At 34.3% G+C, this 22,600-nt stretch overlaps 3 protein-coding genes across 9 annotated transcripts; 2 read left to right on the plus strand and 1 right to left on the minus strand.

Moving 5' to 3' along the window:
• The first annotated feature begins 2,474 nt into the window (after nt 1-2,474).
• On the plus strand, nt 2,475-6,298 carry LOC105113668 (aluminum-activated malate transporter 9-like). Of its 5 annotated transcripts, none has more exons than XM_011009964.1 (7): nt 2,475-2,499; nt 3,254-3,639; nt 4,144-4,284; nt 4,403-4,672; nt 4,759-4,895; nt 4,978-5,124; nt 5,332-6,298. In XM_011009964.1, the coding sequence occupies exons 2-7, from the start codon at nt 3,297-3,299 to the stop codon at nt 5,929-5,931; spliced, it is 1,638 nt and encodes a 545-aa protein (XP_011008266.1). In that variant the 5' UTR covers nt 2,475-2,499; nt 3,254-3,296; the 3' UTR covers nt 5,932-6,298. The 5 variants fall into 5 exon arrangements, with proteins under 5 accessions (XP_011008266.1, XP_011008252.1, XP_011008233.1 ...); XM_011009950.1 differs by lacking the exon at nt 2,475-2,499 and adding an exon at nt 2,569-2,664; XM_011009931.1 differs by lacking the exon at nt 2,475-2,499 and adding an exon at nt 2,579-2,780.
• A 994-nt stretch (nt 6,299-7,292) lies between these two features.
• On the plus strand, nt 7,293-13,934 carry PP2AA2 (protein phosphatase 2A subunit A2). 3 transcript variants are annotated; one of them, XM_011009977.1, is made up of 13 exons: nt 7,293-7,404; nt 7,679-8,083; nt 8,748-8,994; nt 9,302-9,414; nt 10,335-10,414; nt 10,569-10,710; nt 10,830-10,910; nt 11,397-11,501; nt 11,912-12,094; nt 12,584-12,676; nt 13,002-13,141; nt 13,233-13,299; nt 13,444-13,934. In XM_011009977.1, exons 2-13 carry the CDS (start codon nt 7,691-7,693, stop codon nt 13,561-13,563), a joined length of 1,764 nt encoding a protein of 587 aa, XP_011008279.1. In that variant the 5' UTR covers nt 7,293-7,404; nt 7,679-7,690; the 3' UTR covers nt 13,564-13,934. The 3 variants fall into 3 exon arrangements, with proteins under 3 accessions (XP_011008279.1, XP_011008287.1, XP_011008294.1); XM_011009985.1 differs by having other exon boundaries at nt 7,295-7,404; nt 7,667-8,083; XM_011009992.1 differs by having other exon boundaries at nt 7,302-7,404; nt 7,654-8,083.
• A 6,110-nt stretch (nt 13,935-20,044) lies between these two features.
• LOC105113707 (probable carboxylesterase 6) lies at nt 20,045-21,564 on the minus strand. The gene has a single exon (XM_011010002.1). It carries the CDS (start codon nt 21,328-21,330, stop codon nt 20,275-20,277), a length of 1,056 nt encoding a protein of 351 aa, XP_011008304.1. The 5' UTR covers nt 21,331-21,564; the 3' UTR covers nt 20,045-20,274.
• Between the last annotated feature and the right edge of the window lie 1,036 nt (nt 21,565-22,600).

The following is a 22,600-nucleotide window of genomic DNA, read 5'->3' on the forward strand; positions in this document are numbered from 1 at the left end:
TTGTTCTCTGTTAGATATGTATATATTCAAAGTATTTTTTAGAATATTATTATATTTTTTTTTTAAAAATAGTTTTTATAAGTACTAGCCACGAGCCTACCCAATACTAGGTATGAACTATTAATCATTTTAATCAGAAAGAACAAATAAGATTGTTAAGATATATTTGATTAATTAATTATTTAACTTGACAGTCTTGTTTCTATATTACTTAGAATTTTAGAAATTCATCTGTTAACATTTATATAAATACACATGCATGTATACGTACACATGAATGTATGCATGTATATATGTCTTTGTATTTGCATAGATATGAACCATCAAGGCTCCAAGAGATCAAGAAATTCATGAACTAATCCATCTACCCATTAAAAAAGAGATCTGGAAAATTGTTAATTAAGTAGATCCTTTTTACCCCATTAGGAATAGGACAAAACAAGTAAAAACAAGGCATAAGAAACCAACTAACAAGAAATTTCCTCAAGACTAGAGAGAGTTACAGGTACGCTGGCTAGACTAGCTCTTCGATAGCTTCACCTAGTAGGAAGCTTCTTGGAAAATGGCATGTACCTTTATTTTTCTATGAAATTCAGCCGGAGTACCATAGATTGAAATTAATAGCCGATCGAGAATGGAATGGAATATTGCCTTTAACAAAATATAAAATTGAAGAAAATTAATTTAATAAACTAAATGGAGTCCACACGTAATTACCTTTTAATCGTACATCCTCTGCATCCGATCCTCTCCGTGGCCCCGTGAATAATGCTGGAACGAGAAAGGTTCAATCCCTTGCCCTTAACTGGGCGGCGAAGCTAAAAATCGAAGGCGGCAAAATTCAAGAAGCTCGGTTAAGCTGCAAATCAATACTGTAAAGTTTCAACTTAGTTATTCTATTTTTTTATGCTCCTTAATGTATTAATATTTCAATATTCCAAAAATGCAACTTAATTATACTATTATCTATCTAGCAAAACAATAATTAAGGGAGGCAATTCATTTCCAGGCCACTCTCATTGCGTTGACTTTAATTTGCCTTATAGTTTTATATACCCTTTAGAATTTATGAATGAATGATATGATGTTCTTAGCAGGAAAGAACGCCCCTTTAAAGACTGCAGCAATGTAGTTCCTCGTTGTTTCCTTCCTCGCTTCAAGTCACAAAACTTACTTTTTCGTAATTAAAAAACAGAAAGAAAGAAGAAGTGAAGTTACTGGGCAGGTTGTTTTCTGGAGAATGTTTTTTTTTTTTCCCATGGTATCGATGATAATATCTTGCTGCAAATAAAGACCTATCACAATTAAAGGAAGGACAAGCAATAATGGATTCGTACCCATGGTCCTGTCCTAGAAAATAATTTTCTGTTTTTTTCTTGCTGTTTGTATCCAAAACAAAGTAGCAGAAGTAGCGTGCATGTAAGAACATGGCCACTCGTGATGTTTTAAAATTTACTATGTTAAGAGATGGGGATATTTTTTTGAGTGTATGGATAAAAGGTGAATATACATTCATGTTAATATATTTAAAAACAATTCATGAGATTAATGATTAGTAATATAAAATATGATATTTGTAAATAATTTTTTTTATTGGATTTATAAATTCTCTGGTAATAAAATTAATAACTTTTAACAAAAAAAATTACAATAAATAAAAAAATAATTTTTAAATTAGAAGAATAAAAGCATTTGCTTTTAGTTATGTATAGATGTCTTTTTTTTTTTAAATAAAAGCATTTGCTTTTAGTTATGTATGATAGATGTTTTTTTTTTTTAAATTTAATTATTTAGAAGTTTATTAAATCCTAACCAATCTGGTTGAACCGGGTCGATCCAATAAAAGGTAGAGCTCTCCCAATGATAGTATATTCTATTCATAAAGGTTCAAACACATCATAAATATTTTGAAAATAAAGCATAGGTATTTGGAGAATAAGAAAAATATGAGATTTTATTAGGATGACTTAGATATATACAACATCTAAACTTTTTCATTTTACTTGAATAAAAAGGTTAAAATGTTATCTTTTCCTTAGTAATAAAAAATAAATATCCTTTACATGATATTAATTAAAGATAAATTTTTTTTAAAAAATATTAATGTTGATAGAAATATGATAAATTCTTAAAAAAATTTTATACACTTAGGAATGCAGGGAGAAAATTATTCTTGTATTTTAACTTTTTGTATTAAAAGACACAAGAATAAATAAATAAATTCTTATAATAATTTTTTTAAAAAAAGATTATCAATTTTATATGTATTTGGACTTAAAATAATTTAAAATTTAAAAATAATAAGTTTAATAATTTATTAAATTTATTCCTACTTGAACTTGATATTAGAAATATCAAGTCATTAAGTTTGATATTTTACTAGATACTCTGGTACGTAGAATTAGTGTAGTTCAACCCTGGAAGATAACATATATACATTTTACTGGAAAAATACAATATTACGTGGAGCAGATTATGTTTTATATTTTCTCGAAAGCGGTGAGTTATCATATGATAGGTAACATGTCTTTCTCCATTAATTTGACGAGGATTGATGTCCATATATATTTGTCTAATCTGATATATGAAACGAGCCCACTTTGTTCTTGTGGCTTCATGCTTTTAAGATTTTGTTAATTTGGTTTCAGAAAAGAATCAAAATAGGTCAGTGGGATTTTTCTAAATGCTTCCATGACTGCTAATGTTGTAAGAATAAACTGCATATGGATTAGTTCTTAAGTACTGAAATCCTTTTTGACACACCACTTCCCGCACATTCGGTAAGTTTTCTAATCAGTAAGCTGTATGACAATATTCTGAGTAAGAACTATACTATAATCCTCTTCTTCTTTCATGTCAAAGAAGTAGTCTGATGTGCCATGCTATTCTTTTCATGTCAAAGAGTAGGATGTGTTATGCTATAGCATAATCTTCTTCATCTTCTTCTTCTTCTTGTGAGTCAGTTCTCCAGGCTTATACACCGGCCTGCACTTCATGGTTTCTATGCATTGATCTACACCATCTTTGATCCAAAATATTAAGCCACTGGGTTATAAAGCCATTCTTTGTATTTACTTCATTTTTTTTCCTAACCGATTCAGGATCCCCACTTATGTAACTCGACATGTTGATTACAGTTTTCGTTAGTATAGCTATTTATGTTTACTCAACTTCTATACTATTCTTTCATCAATTATTAATATTTTTTTCTTATTTTTTCTGTTCTTAATTAAATGATGGTACTGCTGCACAGTGAATTTTCAGTTGAAGGAAGATCGAGAAAAATCAACAAGGTAATGAAAATGGCGCCATATAGGCATAACTACGTGGAAAGTAGTAAAGAATGGCAGCCTCTTTTGGGCAGCTTGAGTGGAGATGTTGAACAAGCAGGAAAATGCAAGTATTTGAATTTGTTAAGTGAAAAAATCAGCAAGTCATTGAATGATTTCCAAGATTTTGCTGTGAGAGCTTGGGAAATGGGCCGTTCTGATCCGAAGAAAGTCATATTTGCTATCAAGATGGGATTAGCATTGTCAATTGTATCCTTGCTCATATTCTGGAAAGGATCCAACGAGGACATCTCTCAGTATTCAATCTGGGCAATCTTAACTGTCATTGTGATGTTCGAATATAGCATAGGTATGACTTTCAAGATCCTAAGAAATTTGTTCTGATTTTGTTTCTCCTTTTGGATATCGTTCCTAAAGCCTTTGATCCTGACTTTAAAACTGTATCATTATGAAAATTTAAAATAATGTTAAAATTTAGGTAATTGCTGGAATCAATTTTGAAGTTTACATCTAAATAATTCATTTAGTTATTCTAGGTGCACATATACAATGTATTGATGGTGTAGTTATCTTTTAAGTGTTGACAATCTTTCTCTCTTATGCGAGAAATATAATACAGAAAGAGTTGGCCTTCTCTCTTAAGTTTTTTCTAACAGTAATAATCAGAGTAATTGATCTGTTTGTGGGGAAAAACCACTTTGAAAGATAATCAATGTGGTTTCATAAACAAAAAGAACAGTCTCAGTATATCTTATTGAAATTTAGAAAGTTAATTTTTTCTTTTTGTTTCAATAGCAATGAATTTTTCATAATTACTGATTAGAGTGCTCTGCAATATCACCATTATGTACAGGAGCAACATTCATAAAAGGATTTAATCGTGTATTGGGTACAATATGTGCTGGAATTCTTGCCTTCTTCTGTGCTGAGCTCTCTATGTTGGCTGGTGATCAAGGAGAGGAGGTCCTAATTGTTGCTAGTATTTTTATTGCAGGTCTGTAAATATTCTTTTGATTTGCTAGTGTCTGATCGATCGACTTATTTATTTTCTTTTTTCAGAGAATTTTGTGCTATATGTTCTAAATTTACCAACCTTTCCCTGTGGTAATTAGGATTCTTCTCATCCTATTTGAAGTTGTACCCGACAATGGCGCCATATGAATATGGTTTTCGAGTATTCATATTAACATACTGTATTCTTATGGTAGCTGGGAATCGGACTCGGGAATATACCACGGCAGTCTTAACTAGATTAGTACTTATTGCAGTTGGTGCTGGTGTTTGTTTTGTTGTAAATCTGTTCATATACCCCATTTGGGCCGGTGATGCATTGCACAGTTTGGTGGCAAAAAATTTCATGGACCTGGCTGTCTCCCTGGAAGGTTGGCTTTCACTTCCTGTTAATTATATGGCGTAAAGAGGCGTCTTGCTCATTCATGAGTGCATAATTATCAATTTTGTTCTTTAGGTTGTGTTAATGGGTACCTGAAATGTGTTGAATACGAAAGGGTTCCCTCAAAGATTCTTACATTCCAGGCTTATGATGATCCACTTTACAATGGCTACAGATCAGTGCTGGAATCTACAAGAAGAGAAGATAGTCTGGTATTCTGATATCAGAGAACTTATGCTAATAGCAGGTTCACTGGACAGCACACGTACTAACTTCTGATTGCCATTTCTGCAGTTTGGCTTCGCTATCTGGGAACCACCTCACGGTCGTTTCAGAATGTTCAATTATCCTTGGAAAAACTATGTCAAATTGAGTGGTGCACTGAGGCATTCTGCATTTATGGTCATGGCACTACATGGTTGCATTCTGTCAGAAATACAGGTGATTAGTCATTGAATTCTTTTTAATCTTAATTCTAGAATCAAAATATACTAGTATTAAAGTTACTAGTCAATAACTAAGAGGCTTCTTATCCGGCATCCTTGTGGTGCAGTCACTTTTAAGACTGATTCAATTTGGCGCAGAAAAACCGAGTTTGTGGCATGCATGGCTAGAATTAAATTACCAGAAAGTAATTTGTGCATGTAGGCTCCTGCTGAAAGGCGGCAAGTCTTTCGTAGCGAGCTCCAGAGAGTAGGAGCAGAAGGTGCAAATGTTTTGCGTGAGCTGGGAAGCAAAGTAGACAAAATGGAAAAACTAAGCCCGGGAGACATACTAAAAGAGGTGCATGAAGCAGCAGAGCAACTACAAAAGAAGATAGACCAAAGATCATACCTTTTAGTAAATTCTGAAAGCTGGGAAATTGCAAGAGATCCTCAGGTATTTCAAGAACTTGAAAATCTTAAAGAGAGCGGGAATGTTAAATTGGGATTTAAATCCGCAAGTGAAGCAGTATTGGACTTAAGGTCACTCACTCTTTCTACACCTTCCCTACCTCCGAAAGACTCCCAGGATAATTTGTTTGCAAAACAAGCATCCTGGCCTTCCCGTCTTTCTTTCAATGCTGATACAGGCATTGAAGAAAGTGAGCGCCGAACATATGAAAGCGCAAGTGCCTTATCTTTAGCAATGTTTGCTTCACTTCTGATTGAGTTTTCTGCTAGGCTTCAAAATGTAGTTGAATCATTTGAAGAACTAAGTGAGAAAGCTAACTTTGCAGAGCCAATTATGAACTCTGCGATTGTTTAAAAGAAGGCTGGGTTTGGGACCATCCTGTCTAGTTGCTGCGGGTTACAAGATTAGCATCTGTATTTAGGAAAAGAATAATGCATACGTTCTCTCCTGGGAGAGATAAGGAGAATTATTATTATTTTTAATTGTAATTCCAATAACATAACGTTCTCTGTCGCGTAACACGCGCGCTTGGCATAGCAGTCGTCTACCTCATCGCTCTTTTTAGTGAAGCAGAGTTCAAACCTTAAACTAGCTAGTTTTCCTTGGTTGGTTAAGGTTACAAGAGGGCACTATTTCATTGTGTAGCTCAAGATCTGTTCAGCGAAATACATGAATTATTGTTTTCTTAATTGTATTCTTAATCCTGATTTTAGTTCTTATTGAGACATCTGTGTATATATTATCACGAGATTAAATTATTTTCAGCTGATAATAAAATTAATAAACGTGGAAAAGTAATGCGTTTCTGGAACCAATGATTTTTTATGGTCATTATAACAATAGAATTAGAGATTTGGATATTCTCGCCTTCTAGGAAAAGAATATGATCAGTCAGTTTCTAAATTTCACTATTGGTTTTGAATAAAAAATATAGAACAGTTAAGAAAAATAAAATAATTAATAATTAATTTGCTTTTAATTTCATCATATTATAAATCATATGACCAGTGGAGGGAGCCCAAGGGGCAGGTGGGAGCCTTTGCCAACCTTCGGCCCAAACAATATGTCAAGCTTGCAAATAGTCGTTAGCCCAACAATTACTCTGGTGATGAATCAGCAGGGAACAAGGAAATAGCAGATTTTCATTTTTATTTTTATTATAGTCAATGAATTATAATTCAATTGATATTAGTATCCTTTTCCTTTAAAATTTCTCGAGCTTCAACCTATATCGTGTAAAAAAAAATAAAAAAAAAATCACTGTGGTCTCTATAACTTTCAACAAGAAAAGTCCTCGTATTTTATCCATTTACAATTTGGACCTTGTTTAAGTGTTTTTGGTCCAATATTTATAAAAACTACAGTAATCCTGGTCTTTTTTTTTTTCCCTAACACCGAGTACTCTTGATCATGGGATGGCTCATTACATGATTTTTTTCATATGATACTTGCAATAAATGTAATAAATCATTGCAATTGCAATCATTTATCACAAGATAATCTTAAAAATCTCACATTCAACAAGGAGAAATGTAATGAAGCATTATAGTGTTCGTGGCGTAGCTTGTTAGCCTCGGGCTTAAGAGAAGAATACGGGCAATTTGCTTGGCCCAAGCCCGTTTCACAAGGATCCAAGTATTTACATACAAATCCGGGCCTCACTTTAAGATAGTTTGGTATTAACAACAACAATAATCCCAAAAAAGAAAGGCATATAAACACTCCAAACTATATTACAAAAATCATCACATAAAAAAGAGATTAATAAATTCTTTCTCAGCTTCTGTAACTATTCAGAGGCAACCGGCGGGAACGCATTTCAGATCGGTAAGAACACTACAAATTCCCTCGGTTTCTATTTATTTTTGAACCCTTAACTTTCTCTGCTTGGTTGTGAGGGAAAAAAACTTCACATAAACCATATCAAATTAAATTCTTTATTTATTTTTTTCAATTCAAGATTGTTGACGGTTTCATTTTCTTAATATAACTGCAAAAATTAGCCTGTTCCTTGTTCTTAGCAAATCTATCAATCTGATTTGTTTATTATTATATATTATATTCACCAATCGATAGATTTGAATTCTAGGGTTTGTTACAGATCTTGGATATAATGTCAGCGATGGAAGAACCACTATATCCTATAGCCGTTTTGATAGATGAGTTAAAGAATGATGACATTCAGCTACGGTTAAACTCAATACGTAGACTATCGACTATTGCACGTGCTCTCGGGGAGGAACGAACCCGGAAGGAGTTAATTCCATTTTTGAGTGAAAATAATGATGATGATGATGAGGTACTCCTTGCATTGGCGGAGGAATTGGGGGTGTTTATTCCTTATGTTGGGGGAGTTGAGTATGCTCATGTTTTGCTCCCACCTCTGGAGACTCTCTGCACTGTTGAGGAAACCTGTGTGAGAGATAAAGCTGTGGAATCGCTGTGTAGGATTGGATCTCAGATGAGGGAGACTGACCTGGTTGATTGGTTCATTCCTCTTGTCAAGGTAGGTCAGACAACTTCCTTTTGCTGAGTTTGTGATAATGCTAATTCCTTATGATTTAATCAATTGCATAATTCCTTATGATTTAATCAATTGTATCTACTACCTGCCCAGCATAATTTTCATTTTTTTCCTTGAAAACCCTGTTGGTCTTTGCTAGATTGTTATATTTACTTCGGTTACTCATGCCTGTCCTTCTCATCACATATGCATATTTCTCATCTTAATGAGAGTTACTTTTTTTTTTCTTTTTTTTTTGGTTGCTCTTCCAAAGATACGAAGATTACAGAAAAAAGAAAAAAAGAGACAAAATTGGAAACTAATTAGTTTGAATGAATTGCAGTATGGAACGACCATTTTATTCTTCCATAGTTCCAATTTATTCAACTTATATCCTAAATATGCATTTACTCTGTATGTGCATAATTTATCCCTTGCTGAACTCACTGATATCTGTGTGCATGGGTGAGACATTGTGGCCTGCTATGGCACTTGTATTTGTGCTTGTATGCATGTTTGGGAAAGAGAGAGATTGCACTCATGTTTTGAACCCCTGAGGAGTGATATATTGTAATTTTGGATATGTCCTATTTGTTTTAACTACTGATTTACTTTATTCTCCTGCTCTTGTCTAGCTCATTACCTTATTGTTAAATTTTATCTCCAGAGACTGGCAGCTGGGGAATGGTTTACCTCTCGAGTTTCTGCGTGTGGGCTATTCCATATTGCCTACCCTAGCGCCCCAGAGATGCTGAAGACAGAGTTGCGGTCAATATACAGTCAGTTGTGTCAAGATGACATGCCCATGGTTAGGAGGTCTGCGGCCTCTAATTTGGGGAAATTTGCTGCCACTGTTGAATCTGTGCATTTGAAGGCTGACATACTGTCAATTTTTGAGGATCTTACCCAAGATGGTAATTAAACTTTCAATATGTTGAAGGAAGTGTGCTTTGAACTGGCCATGTTGAAAATGGAATAAGGTTAAGATAACTACTATTACGTGGTTGACTGCACATGGAACTCGTATAAGGTTTTGACTTGGAATGGTGGAATAGTCAACAATGCATGAGAAATGAACTTGGTATCATGAATTCTGTGTTTATAATATGATATTCTGATATATGCAATACCTTAATTTGTAGTGACCTCAATTTGCATTTTTAATTATATATGTTTGGATTTCTTCATACATGTACTGTTTATATTATTTTTATCCTTCAGATCAAGATTCTGTTCGTTTATTGGCTGTCGAGGGTTGTGCTGCTCTTGGGAAATTATTGGAGCCTCAGGATTGCGTTGCACACATTCTTCCTGTTATTGTTAATTTCTCTCAGGTATTAATGAAGTTTATAGATCCTACAAAAGGGGCAATGTAGTTTATGCTTTCTTGTGTTCTGTTTAGTTTGCTGGAATTATTTTGGTTTTTCATTGTTGTTTGGTGTGTAAGGTCTAGACCTTTCAATTCCTAACTAGAGTAACAAGTTACTGAACATCCATTTCAGTAATCAATGTTAAAGATAGATATTTTCTTTTCTTGGTTTTATTAAATTTGGGATGAGGTGATTTGAACCACAGCTACCAGGATAATGCTACTCCCAGTACCGTTATCCAGATCACATGTCCTGATTTATGGTACATTTGTCTTCCAGCCCAATTTGATGACTTGACCTCCCTAAGTAATGGAAGCTTCCCATGCATTTCTTTTTCCTCTCCTTTTAAACTACTGCCACACTTGTTCTATTGCCTTAGGCATTATACTAGAAAAATAAATATGGGTATGCCTGATACCTTGCCTTGTGTCGGATTTTAACCCTTAGGAAAAACCCATATAAGCGGTTTAAAGTGTACCACCATCCAAAATGCACCAATAAAGCTCCCCCCCCCCTCCCCCCTCCGTGCCTTAAATTAATGTGTACCATGTCCCAGAAGTTGTGCCACAACTCAGAATGCACCACATTTTGGATAATACTGATTTAAACCATTAGGCCCCAAAGCTGGCAGGCGTTGACAACTTGGAAGATATGTATGAATTTGCTAGGATGAGGGATGGAATTTTATACTGGATTACATCCAATGTTATTAAAGTTTTATTGGATAAAACTTTGTACCAATATGATACCATATTGAAAGAAAAAGTTTATACGTTGCCTAGTGGCATCTGTAATATGATATCTGTTTGCTGATTCTGTGAGCTTTCAGCTTTTATCTTTCATTTTGTTTCATATTGGGATCAACTGTTATTGTCTCTGTGTAGGACAAGTCTTGGCGTGTACGCTACATGGTTGCAAATCAACTGTATGAACTTTGTGAAGCTGTGGGGCCTGAGCCTACCAGGTGTCTATCTAACTTGAAATTGCTGGATTAAATGCAGAATTACTTATGTGGCCATTTTCTTTTGTTAAGTTCCAATTCCATGTTTGATGGTGATCTAGTGATGGATTCTGTGGTATCTTAATAAAAAAAATTATTTATGGTAATTGTTTCTAAGGATGGACTTGGTCCCTGCATATGTGCGGTTGCTTCGTGATAACGAGGCTGAAGTACGTATAGCAGCTGCTGGAAAAGTAACTAAATTCTGCCGCATTTTAAGTCCAGAACATGCTATTCAGCATATTCTCCCCTGTGTGAAGGTGCATATCCATTTCAAACTTTAGAATTCTGCACCTGAGTATGTTTTTTCTTGTTAAAGCATGAACTGATTTTTTGCCTGATATTTCTTTTAATTGTAGTGTTCTCACTTGTTTTTCAGGAACTGTCATCAGATTCTTCCCAGCATGTCCGCTCTGCTTTGGCTTCAGTTATAATGGGAATGGCTCCTGTCTTGGGGAAGGTGAGAATGTAATGTAGTGGGCTGTCGATGACCTTGTCATTGTTCATGTGGTTCTTGTACAGTAAGATGTGTTATTTATTTAAATGCTCTTGTCCTGATCTGACTTTGAGTCATATGATGCTTTTCAACCGCATATTTTTCATCAAGTTTTGGATGATATATGAAAAGTTTTGAAATGGATAGAGATACATCTTTTGGGCCAATTTTGCTAGGTTTACTCGGATATTTACATGCTGTATTGCAGATGCTAAATAGATGGCCATTTAGCAGTCCTTGTTTCAAAGTTCTCATTTTTGTATATTTATATAGCTTATTAGCTGTCTGGTTTTCATTTCTTTAAGAAGTGGTATTGTTTGCATGGTACTGTCAAATATCCTTGGTTATTTTAACCACGTCATTGTTCTTCCTGTTTCAATTCCTAGTACATGAATGTAAATTGTCTAAATTCCTGGGAATCGATTTCTAAACTTTATCTTGTCAATGCAGGATGCCACAATCGAACAGCTTCTTCCAATTTTTCTATCCCTCTTGAAGGATGAATTTCCTGATGTGCGACTGAACATTATCAGCAAGCTTGATCAAGTCAATCAGGTTTGCAACAACTTAAGACAATTCAAGGGGTTTCAGAGTTCTGTATCACATGGGCCAGCTCAGTCATCTCTGTCATCTGGTTTTGCTTGATGGATTGCATTTTTTGCCTAAATGAGTGCTCTGAAGCTCTCTGTCGTCAAAAAAATCCAAACATTCCTTGAAACATGTTTTGCAATAATTATTCCTTCTCAGAGTTTGTCTGATTTTCATTACTTGGATACACCCATATAAACAAGTAGGCTAATGCTGTAATCACTGCAGGAACACATGATATAGGTTTGACCTTTCTTTTGGTTCTGCGGGCTCTTAGAAATGCTACTCAGCATACTTTTAGCTCAAAGTAAATATGCAACCTGAATGCATTTTTTTCCTCATTGCCTATGGTAATGTGGAAATAATCTTCACTGCAGGTTATAGGGATTGATCTACTATCCCAATCACTATTGCCAGCAATTGTTGAGCTTGCAGAGGATAGGCATTGGAGGGTTCGGCTTGCAATTATAGAGTACATTCCTTTATTGGCAAGTCAATTGGGTGTTGGGTTCTTTGATGATAAACTTGGCGCTCTTTGCATGCAGTGGTTACAGGATAAGGTTTGTATTTCCACATCATGTGTGACAACAGTTAAAGTTCTCACTTTTGATTATGTACTGTACCAGACAACTTTTAATCTCAGTTTTTCTCTGTACGCTTGTTTGATGCATCTCTGTTCAATGATTAAAATTTCTCATGTAAATAAGATTCTTAGTGATTTGTTTTCAAAGAGATGGATAAAAGTTGTGCATCATAGAACTTGAATGTTCAGGTCTTTATGAGGATTTCAGCTCTTCTCGGAATATGTGTTGAAGTCTTTACATTAATCTTGTTCAAGTAGTTAGTTGCCTTTGTTTACTTTTGGTTTTGTTGTATTTCCTCTAGTATTGCTTTCTGGAGGTTTTTTTTTTAATTAAAAAAAGGGGAAAAACAATCTTTGAATTTCTATTTAATCCTTTACTATTGTAATTAAGCTCTTTTCTGCCAATCACATTCTCATGAAGGTTAAATGGTTTATTTGGAACCATCTTGTCTGGATATTTCTGCAGGTTTATTCGATTCGTGATGCTGCCGCAAACAATTTAAAGCGCCTTGCTGAGGAATTTGGTCCTGAGTGGGCAATGGAGCACATAATTCCACAGGTCCGTGTTACAGTGTTTGTTTGAATTTCACCACTTTGTCATATGATTCTGACATTTCATTGCTATTTATACCCCTCTGGTGGTGTTGGACTTATTGAATGTAACACCGTACTTTATGATCAATATAAATCCTGTGGTGATGGTTTAGCATCTTTCCTGTTTAATCGATGGTTTCTTTCTGCTTCTATCTAACAAGCTAACTGTGTAGTCATTTTTTTTTTGGCAGTTTCTGGCATGATTTTTGTTTTCTATTTCTTTCACATAAAATTTATGTTCTTATCATCCAGGACTGGATGGTGACATTTGTCTCATTTCGCTTGTGCAGGTTTTGGAGATGAGCACCAATCCCCATTATTTGTACCGGATGACAATTATACGTGCTGTCTCGTTGCTTGCTCCTGTCATGGGTTCAGAAATTACATGTTCTAAACTGCTGCCAGTGGTCGTCAATGCATCGAAAGACAGGTAATGGATATGTGGAACCTGTCAATGTGGTTTGTAAAATTGTGTCTTAATTGGGCAGTTTCTGAATGCTGGACTTGATTACACTATGCAGGGTGTCAAACATCAAGTTCAATGTGGCGAAGGTGCTGCAATCCCTCATTCCAATAGTTGATCAGCCTGTAAGTCTTTTCTTTTCAGCGAATATTGTGCTTCTTTTTTGCCTTTTTTATCTGTTCATCGTTTTATGCAAGTACTGGTTATGTTGTCCATGGGTGTCCTTTCACTTTTTAAACCTCATTGGGCTGTAAATTATGTTCCCCCAGGTTGCAGAGAAGACAATCCGTCCCTGTTTGGTTGAGCTCAGTGAGGACCCAGATGTCGATGTCCGTTTTTTCGCGAACCAAGCTCTTCAGACTATTGATAGTGTCATGATGTCTAGCTAGTCAGACTCTTTGTAAGATTGAAATCTTGTTGTGAACCCCATGTTGTACTGAAGTGAAGAACCTTGTTGGAGTTGCCATAATTTCTGCTCATCGAATCAGTTTCGTCTTTGCTAACGTTTCGAGTGGTAGGCAATTGTATCTCTTGTGAGTTGTGACTGGCATGTAAAAAGCTATTTGACTTTGGGCTCCTCAACTATTGCAGGCGCCCTGATATTTTTTCCCCCTCTAATATGTACCTCCACCCCCCACGAGAAATATTGTTTTTGCCTGCTTTGTATCCCTTTCCACCTTTCTTTGTATCCTTTTTCCTTAAGAAAGATATTTTTCATGAAACAAATTTCGTTCTAAGGAGTGGAACCCTAAACAGTGAACTGAACGTATGGCCTAACATGGTTTCAAGAAGGTGTTTATAAATATGATAGTGGTTGTTTTTTTATTTTTAAAATTTATTTTTTATATTAATATATATGCAAAAATACTAAAAATAATAATTTGAAACAAAAATAAATTTAAATTTAAAAGAAAAGAAAATTGAAATCCAATATCAATCGCTCTCTAAACCATTTAGTTGGTGTTTGTAATTTTGTTGTGGCAGTTATTACTAGGACAGAACCAAGGGGTGTGCCCACCTAAGCATCTATTTATTTAAAACAACGTAAATGAATAATAAAAAATTATATACTCACTTAATGTATGTATTGTTCCATCCATTTGTGATTTCTTTCTAAAATGATATTTGAAGTTGTGGTTTAATTGTATTTTTTTAATTTTTTAGAAATTTTTATAGCTTCAAATAAAGTTGCTTTAGATTTTTTTGATATATTGATATTAAAAATAAAATTTTAATATAATTAAAAAATATAATTTTAATATAATTTTAATTAAAAATCATTTTAGAAAAACAACCTCAGTTATATTTTTAAATATATAAAATTATTGATTTAGAGGTCCAAAGCAAACCAATGAACATGCTAGCCTGCTGACGTGAATTCATGTATGTCACAAAGGTAACGCCTGGAATGAAGTGTTTGTTTCCATGGCACTTTTGAAAAAATAATTTTTTTAATTATTTTGATTGTATTGATATTAAAAATAAATTTTATAAAATAAAAATATATATTATTTTAATATATTTTTAAAAAATATTTACTACAATTCTAAATAAAAATATATATTATTTTAATATATGTTTTAAAAATATTTACTACAATTTTAAACAATACCAAAACTTTTAGGGATACATTTGATTTTTGAAAGTCTCTAGCTTTTAAGAGAATGTTTATACCACATTCCTCAAAAAATTAACTTTTTTATTTTATTTTATTTAAGAGAATGTTTATACCACATTCCTCGAAAATTTAACTTTTTTTTATTTCAATTTCTTGTATGTCTTAGATTGTTTTGTTGGGCTAATTTTAAAAATAATTTTTTAAAAATAAAAAATATATCATTTTAATATATTTTAGTATGAAAAACAATTTGAAAAATTTAATATATTTTAATATGAAAAATAATTTGAAAAGTAATCGTAATGGCACTTTCAATCAGACCCTAAACACTTTTTTTGGATTCCAAGTATTGAATGATGAGTGTTCTAAATCAACTTGAATCAATTATAATAAAAACTAGATAGGTGACCTACGATGTGTTATAGATCAAGTTAAAATAATTTTAATATAAAAAAATATTTAGATGATGCCACTATCTAAAAAAATAAAAAATCTAGATCATTAATTTAAATAAGTTTAATAAATTTAGTTAATTTAATAGTATAATTAGTAGTTAATAAAATGATTTTTTTTTTTTGCAATAATCAACTATAAAACATAAGCTACTAATATTACATTCAAGAGGGCTGAAAAAGAAAAATATGTTAGAAACTAATCACTTCTTTGTGGACACCTCCTTACCATTAAAAAGATCTAACATTGATTGTTCTAACATCTTTATAAAAAATTATATGAAAACATTGGAAGAGGTCACATGTGGTGACCAATAAAAAATTATTGGTCATATAAAATTATCTTGTGTAAAGAAGTTTTTTTACCAGGATAAAAGACCCATGATACTTAAATTAGTAAATTAGAGGTGAAAATTAAGGAATAACAGAGAGAAAGAGAGGATAAAGAGTATATGTGGTGATAATAATGTGTTCTGCGGTTTGTTATATGGTTTTATATCTTGTTACCAGGTGATTTGATATATTTATGCATCTTAGCTATATAAAAGTATATTGTGTCGCATGGAATATGGAATTACAGATATTATAATTATCTTTACTGCTGGTAACCTGTAAAATAAGTCATTGAGTATAAATGCTGCACTAGACATGGTATTCATCGGACTTCCTATTGGTGAAAGCTATAGGTGAGATAAGTACAGGTGTGACAACCATTGGTTGGAAAATTAGGCGTCACACTGACAATTCGTGCATTTGTAAGCATGGAGATTGCAGCGCCTTGATACTCACAAGGCGTAAGTGGAGAGGTAAACTTGTGACGCTGTACTGCATCGTGGTCCGTGCTGGTGTTGAGCTCCCGTGCACTCGTATTTTGGAACAAACTTTACCAATATATGAGAATAAAAAATAAAATAAAAAATTGCTGACTTGGTATAAAGCCGTCTTAGAAGATAAAATGTCGAGTTTCTCTAGATAGGTGAATTATATATATCTAAAACCTGACAGAAAGGGTTCAGATTGTTAGATTTCTTTTGAATTCATCAGATATATCTTCTTATGTGTGTGTGTAAATATTTTTACTCGTCAGCAATATATATAATTGTGTGTGTAAGTAACAGATCTTCTTCCACATTTGTTACAATTGTTGGTATATAATTGATGTGCCAAGGAAAAAACAACAAGATAAAAAAAAAGGGCCAAGATACCTGATCCAGGACTGGGTTAGCCCAGGTATTTCTACACATCCTCATAGCTGTGGAAAAAACCTGGATCCTTTTTGTGCATATTTTATTTTATTTTGCATTTTTTATATGTATTTTCTTATACTCTTTCTTTTATTTTTTTTTATTGTAAAAATATTTTTTATGTTTATCTATACACAATCTGATTATTTCACTTTTGTTTTGCTCAATCTCATAAATTTTATATTTCTTCATGTCAGTACTTTTATTAAACAACATATACGACTAATAAGGTATTATTTTCTAAACCAATAAAACTTTTTTATTGTTATTTTATAAGAATTTTTTTATATAATCTGTGTCTAGCTTTTTTTATTGAAAAATTTAAAGATAATCCATGTAACGACTTTAAAAAAATAAATTCAGAGGGCAGGGTGGAGTACACCCAGAAAGGACATAATTCATGAACTTTATTTTTCTAACCTCCTAACGAAAAATTCAAATTGATTTAAATATCAGAGTTTTTATTTTTCCAGGTACCCCCAACCATAAGGAAATATATAGACAACCACAGATGGAATATTCCATTGGTGGATTTTGAAAATTTGAAAAGTCCCAAAAATAAAATAAAAACTTTCTTCAGTAAATGTGTTTATCCAATGGATGACAACTGTGAGAATAAACAAAGCTATTTATTAATCAGGATACTCTCTCACCTGCCCTTACATGTCGAGGTAGCCCGATTAAGGCCCATAATATTCAAACCAAATGGCATTTAAAAGGTAGGCCCGTATTGTACTGACTACCCATCACCCAACTTTTTTACACATAAAGCCAAGCCCACAGAAAATAACTAGGCGTTCAACGGGCTCGCGAGAAAATTTAAAAGCACTCAGAGGTGGTCGCATCCTATAAGCTGGAATGTGCCTCTATCAAAATAGATGCCACGTCATCAGCTTTGCCCCATCGTCTCCATTTTACCCCTTCCATTCTCCTAAACCTCCTCTCCTTTACTCTCTCTCACAAGTTTAGAAAGCTCTCTCCTCAATCGTTGCTTTCTCTCTCAGCCTCACCACTCCAGATCTAAAAACCATTGTTTGCGCCTCCCTCTCGACTTCAACATCAAGACCCACGGCCACGAGCTCAACGTCGCGAATGCTGTTGCGGGAGGAGCCTCTTTATTGCAAGGTTAATTGATTTACGCATTGAATTTTTTGTTGTTGAATGTGAGGGTGAAGTGGTTTATTAGAGAAAATATCGATTCAGCATTGCGAGTGCTGCTGTAGGAGGAGCCCTTTTCAATTATTTGATGAGACCATTGAAGAAGGGATTAAGCCGCAATGACTGAGGCATATGACATTAAATCAGGAATGAAACATCACAATTGCAGGATGTATCTTTTAGGCCATGTTGGTTTGCTAGAAGAAGCAGAAAACTTGATAGAGAGAGCAGATTGCAGAGATGACCCACCTCTTTAGACGGTTCTTCTTGGTGCTTGTATAGCCAGTTCACACTCTTCTATTGCAGAACGCATTGCAAAGAAAGTAAAAGATTTGAAACCTGAACACCACTTGAGCTAGCTCTGTTTATTAAAACTCAGAATTTAATGGCGAAAAGAAGTGGTGGCAAAATGACAGGCAGAAGTCGGATCGAGACTTAAACAGTAACATTTGTTAATATTTAGATGGCAGTCTCAAGTGAAAAGAATCTTTCGTGTAAATCATCTTAGCAATTTTCAAGACCGAACAAAAGCTTCAAGTTGTCGAGAAATCTACAAAGAGCCCAATTATCCAAGCATTCTAGTAATAGTACCGAAGATCCCATTTAACAGTAAGAAACGACTTTTCAAGTTCACAGAATTAAAATAACAAGAAACGAGACAAAGAAAGCGGGCAAATGTCATCATTTCTGTTGATCAATAAAAATAACCATTTTTGTTTAGAAAGTAGTAACATTATTATACATCTAAAAATGCAAATATGACGCATAAATTAAGCAAGAAGGTTTGAAGATCAACCCTGAAGAACCAATGAGCATGAAAAGAACATGGAGATTTTGGTATTAATATCTGGTTTATATTTTACATGATCAATAAAATGAGTTGAATTATAAATTGAATTTAATTTAAACACTGTAGTTGAATTTAATTACAATAAAAAAATAATTAAATTAATTCCAAACAAGCTAATAATGAAACCACGAACTGTTCTTTAGGACTCAAATTCTCACAGAAGAAATAGCGGGTTTTCTCGGCATCATTATTAGAATCCAAAACAAAAACTTGTGATGTTGAAAAAGGTTCCTCCTACAGCAGCTAGCACTCGGGATACTGAATCAATATTTTCTATAATAAACCAATCCACTCTCACATTCAACAACGAAAAATTCAATACATTAATCAATTAACCTTGCAATAAGAAGGGTCCTCCCACGACAACACTCGCCATGTTGAAATCGTGGGCTCTGGTGTTGAAATCGAGAGGTGAAGCTGATCAGAGAGGAAGCAACGATTGAGGAGAGGTGTTTCTGGATATGTGAGAAAGGCTAAAAGAATGGAGGCTTATAAGAGTTGATCATGTGGCATCTATTTTAAGAAAGCCAGGACTAAGTTGTAATTTACATAGAATACTTGCAGCTTTAACAGCATAAAATTTCTCGGAGTCTCGCGCGCCCCTTATTGTAATCTCTTCAACAAATTGATGATTTTGTTTGAAGGCCATCAAATAACCCGTAACTCCATTTGTTTTCATGTTTAAAAAGTATTTTTCAAAAAATTCATGTTTAAAAAGAATTTTTCAAAAAATTTAAATTTATTTTTTAAATAAAAAATATTTTAAAAAATAATTATTAACACAATTTCAAAGCTTTAATTCACAACTTTTTTGTTTTCACTTTCTTCTTTAGTTTTAAGATATAGATTTTACATAAATATTACGAGATATTTGTTTCTGACTGGCAGGGCAAAATATATTCTTCGATAATCATGATTTTTTTTTTCATTGAAAGAATATGATGGTATAACTCATTCCTTAAAATATCTCGATTTGCTATGTACATCAAATTAAATATAATGCAACATATTATTATAAGTAATCGACATTTTAAGGAATTTTATTTTGTCGTTCATACCACCCAGAGAGTCATTGTGTGCTCTCTCTTGTTGGTATCGCCAAGAACTTTTCCAAATAGAAAATTGCGATTTTCCTTATAATTTTTGTTGAAATAGAATATGAGAATAATTATTTATATGTTCTTTATTTTGGATAATTCCTTCCAAAATTTAATATATTTATCAAATTTTACTTCTTATTTCTAAACCACTCTTGATTAATTATGTCACACTAGAAAAGGTATAGTCCACTATATACATCATGAGCCACTTCCTATATGCTTTCTTATTGTAAATTATATGTATACTCGGATAAGTGGAAGAAGACATTCATTCTTAATTTACGCCACTCCTATTTAAATTGGTTTTGCTTTTCACTTTATGATCTGTTCAATTTTGTCTAAATGCAATGTGACTATCTAACATTTCTTCTTTCGAATTCCTCTTTCTTGACTGACTGGCATGCACGGCAGTGGCTATAGCCTAATTCTATTTGTGGCACTGAAAGCATTGACCTTTGCATCGTGATAGTAAAATCAATATGCACAAGCATAACAATCATACGTTATATTGACATGCACTACAGCACACGCATAATGGGCTACTGTTATATATACGTAGACCCTAATGTCAACGCTGGGAAGATTAATTAATATAATATTACTACAATTGAGAATTAATCTCTCCTTCTTCTTTTTTTCCCTAAATAGAATTCTGTGTATTGTGGCTGAGGGAGGGGATCATATTCCACTAATGAAGCCCTTGATCCGTGCCATAATTTCCAATGTTCGAGTTTGTGAGAGATGAGACTTGCTTAGGATCTGAAATGCATGCCCTACACCTTTATGAACCACATGCTCCACTCTCTTACCTGCTCTACCCAAAGAAGCAACAAACTCCAAGCTCCTGTCTTTCAAAATATCCATCTCTGATATGCATACCATAATTGGAAATCTCACAAAATCCTCCAATTTCACTGACCCTTTTGCTAGAGGGTTGCACCATGGATGGTCCCGGTTAGCGCCGCAAGGCAAAGCTAATCGCCAATACGTGTCAGAGGCTGCCAAGTTAAGCGCCGAGCGAGGTGATTGTACTGAGTGTTTTTCTGAATGAGTACGTGCCTCTCCTCCGAAAAAAGGTTGAATCAAGATCATGCCTTTCAGAGTTAACGGCTTTATGGCTGCATCAGCTTGTCCTGCATTAAAGGAATCGAGTCTTGTGATGACGTTGAAGGCTATGTTGGCACCAGCACTATCTCCAGCTAGAAAGACGTCGGAGAAATTCCATTGACTAGTCCACCAATTATCAGTACAAACAGAAAGAGCTTGTTGTTTTAACCACATTAGAGCCTTAATTCCATCATCATAGGCTGCTGGGAGAGGATTCTCAGGGGCTAAACGGTAATTAACTGACATGATTATGCAATTGGCCTTAGCAGCTAGCCTTGCTAGGAAGTCATGGTAGCAACTCCAAGCAGCTGAGCCTACACAAAACCCACCTCCATGGAAATATACAAGTAAAGGCAGCTTACCATGGATCTTAATTGGGACATAAAAACGTGCCCAAATGTTTGTGAAGTTGTCAATGACTGTGTCCCGTGAAGTCACACCGAGCCCGGGAGCTAAAGTACTTGTGACACATGGAACAATCTGCGGTCTCTCCACGCGCCCATCTTTGTACGCTTTGATGAGGCCATCAATTTCCTCGGCTACAACCCCATGTTGATGACAGTCTTTGCCAATCTTATGACTTAAATTTGAACCAACTTTAGCAGCAGCCATTCTTCTAGTTCTCATGAGGGGGAGGAGTGAAAATGAAGAGCAAAAATCTTTGAGGGTTTTTAGGTCACGCACTAGTACTGCGCTGTCCCTTGCACTTCCTAGCGCTGTGTTTTATATATAGGAGGGCAAAATGATAAGGGCTGACCTATTCTGTTGTTTCTAGGCAAGTGGACAATAACAATGGACACATGTCTTCACGAGATTCAAGTAGGGGTTGGGGTCGGGGGCTGTGCTCCTGCCTCCTGGCTACAGCTCCTCACTCTCAAGTTTAAATTACAGAAAGTAGTGTTCCGTTAATCATAATGTTTTGTTGTCGTGCCCTTGCACGTTAGTGGGCTAAATAAGTCGTTCGGATTTAGGTGTGTATGAAAGCATCAAAAACCTGCCGTTTTATATAGGGTTACAATATTTGACTAGCAATTTAATTAAAGAATTGTAATATCATGATTATACCTGTACAATATGTCTTTTTATTTTTCTAAAGTTTTGCAGTTCAATATTTGGCAGGCCATGATAATATTTGACTCTCACTAAACGATATTTGCGTCAATTATGCTAGCCAGGCATGGGAAGGCCATCATTGATGTAACTTTTTTTTTTCCCATACAGAAATGTTTAGATTCAGGAGTTGTTTTTTTTTTTTTTAGAGGAAGAGTAATTGGGTTCCAATTAAACTATATACTTGGTGTGGCAGCAATTATATATTTTTTTTCATCCTTGCCATAGGAATACATTTATCAAACAAAATGTGATTTTAAACCAGGGGTTTCGGTGGGCCTGAAAAGAAGAAGAGCAATTCAGCTAGAGTGCTGGATGTACTAAAAAATCGAAGGTCACACGCGGTATATGCAAAACATTTGCAAAAGGAAGGTGAGCACTTGGCACTAGGAAATATTCCCTTGAGCGTGGCACGACATTCTTGACATTTAGAGAAACAAAAGCATATTGGATGTAGTGGAGTCATAAAACTCATCAACATAACTTTTGGCTGCCTCCCAATAACATCTTTTCAATACAACTGTTGGGACAAGTTTCTCCCACAAGTTAAAGTGGACCATTCTGGATTTTTTTCATCCCACTGAAAGGAAGAGTACGTGTCACGTGTGGCCTTGGATAGGGCATGTCGATTGTCGACAAATTTAACTTTTTAGCAGCAGCAGCCCTTCAATTCCCTGTTCTGAGAACTGCCATGGAACAACATGCACTTAATTCTTCATAACATCTCTTTCAGGACCCATAACCATTGTTGTTTGGTCAAAGGCCTTTGCTTGTGAAGTCCTTTTAA

The sequence above is a fragment of the Populus euphratica genome, unplaced genomic scaffold (genome assembly GCF_000495115.2).
Source record: "Populus euphratica unplaced genomic scaffold, PopEup_1.0 scaffold5.1, whole genome shotgun sequence".
Classification (NCBI taxonomy): Eukaryota; Viridiplantae; Streptophyta; class Magnoliopsida; order Malpighiales; family Salicaceae; genus Populus; species Populus euphratica.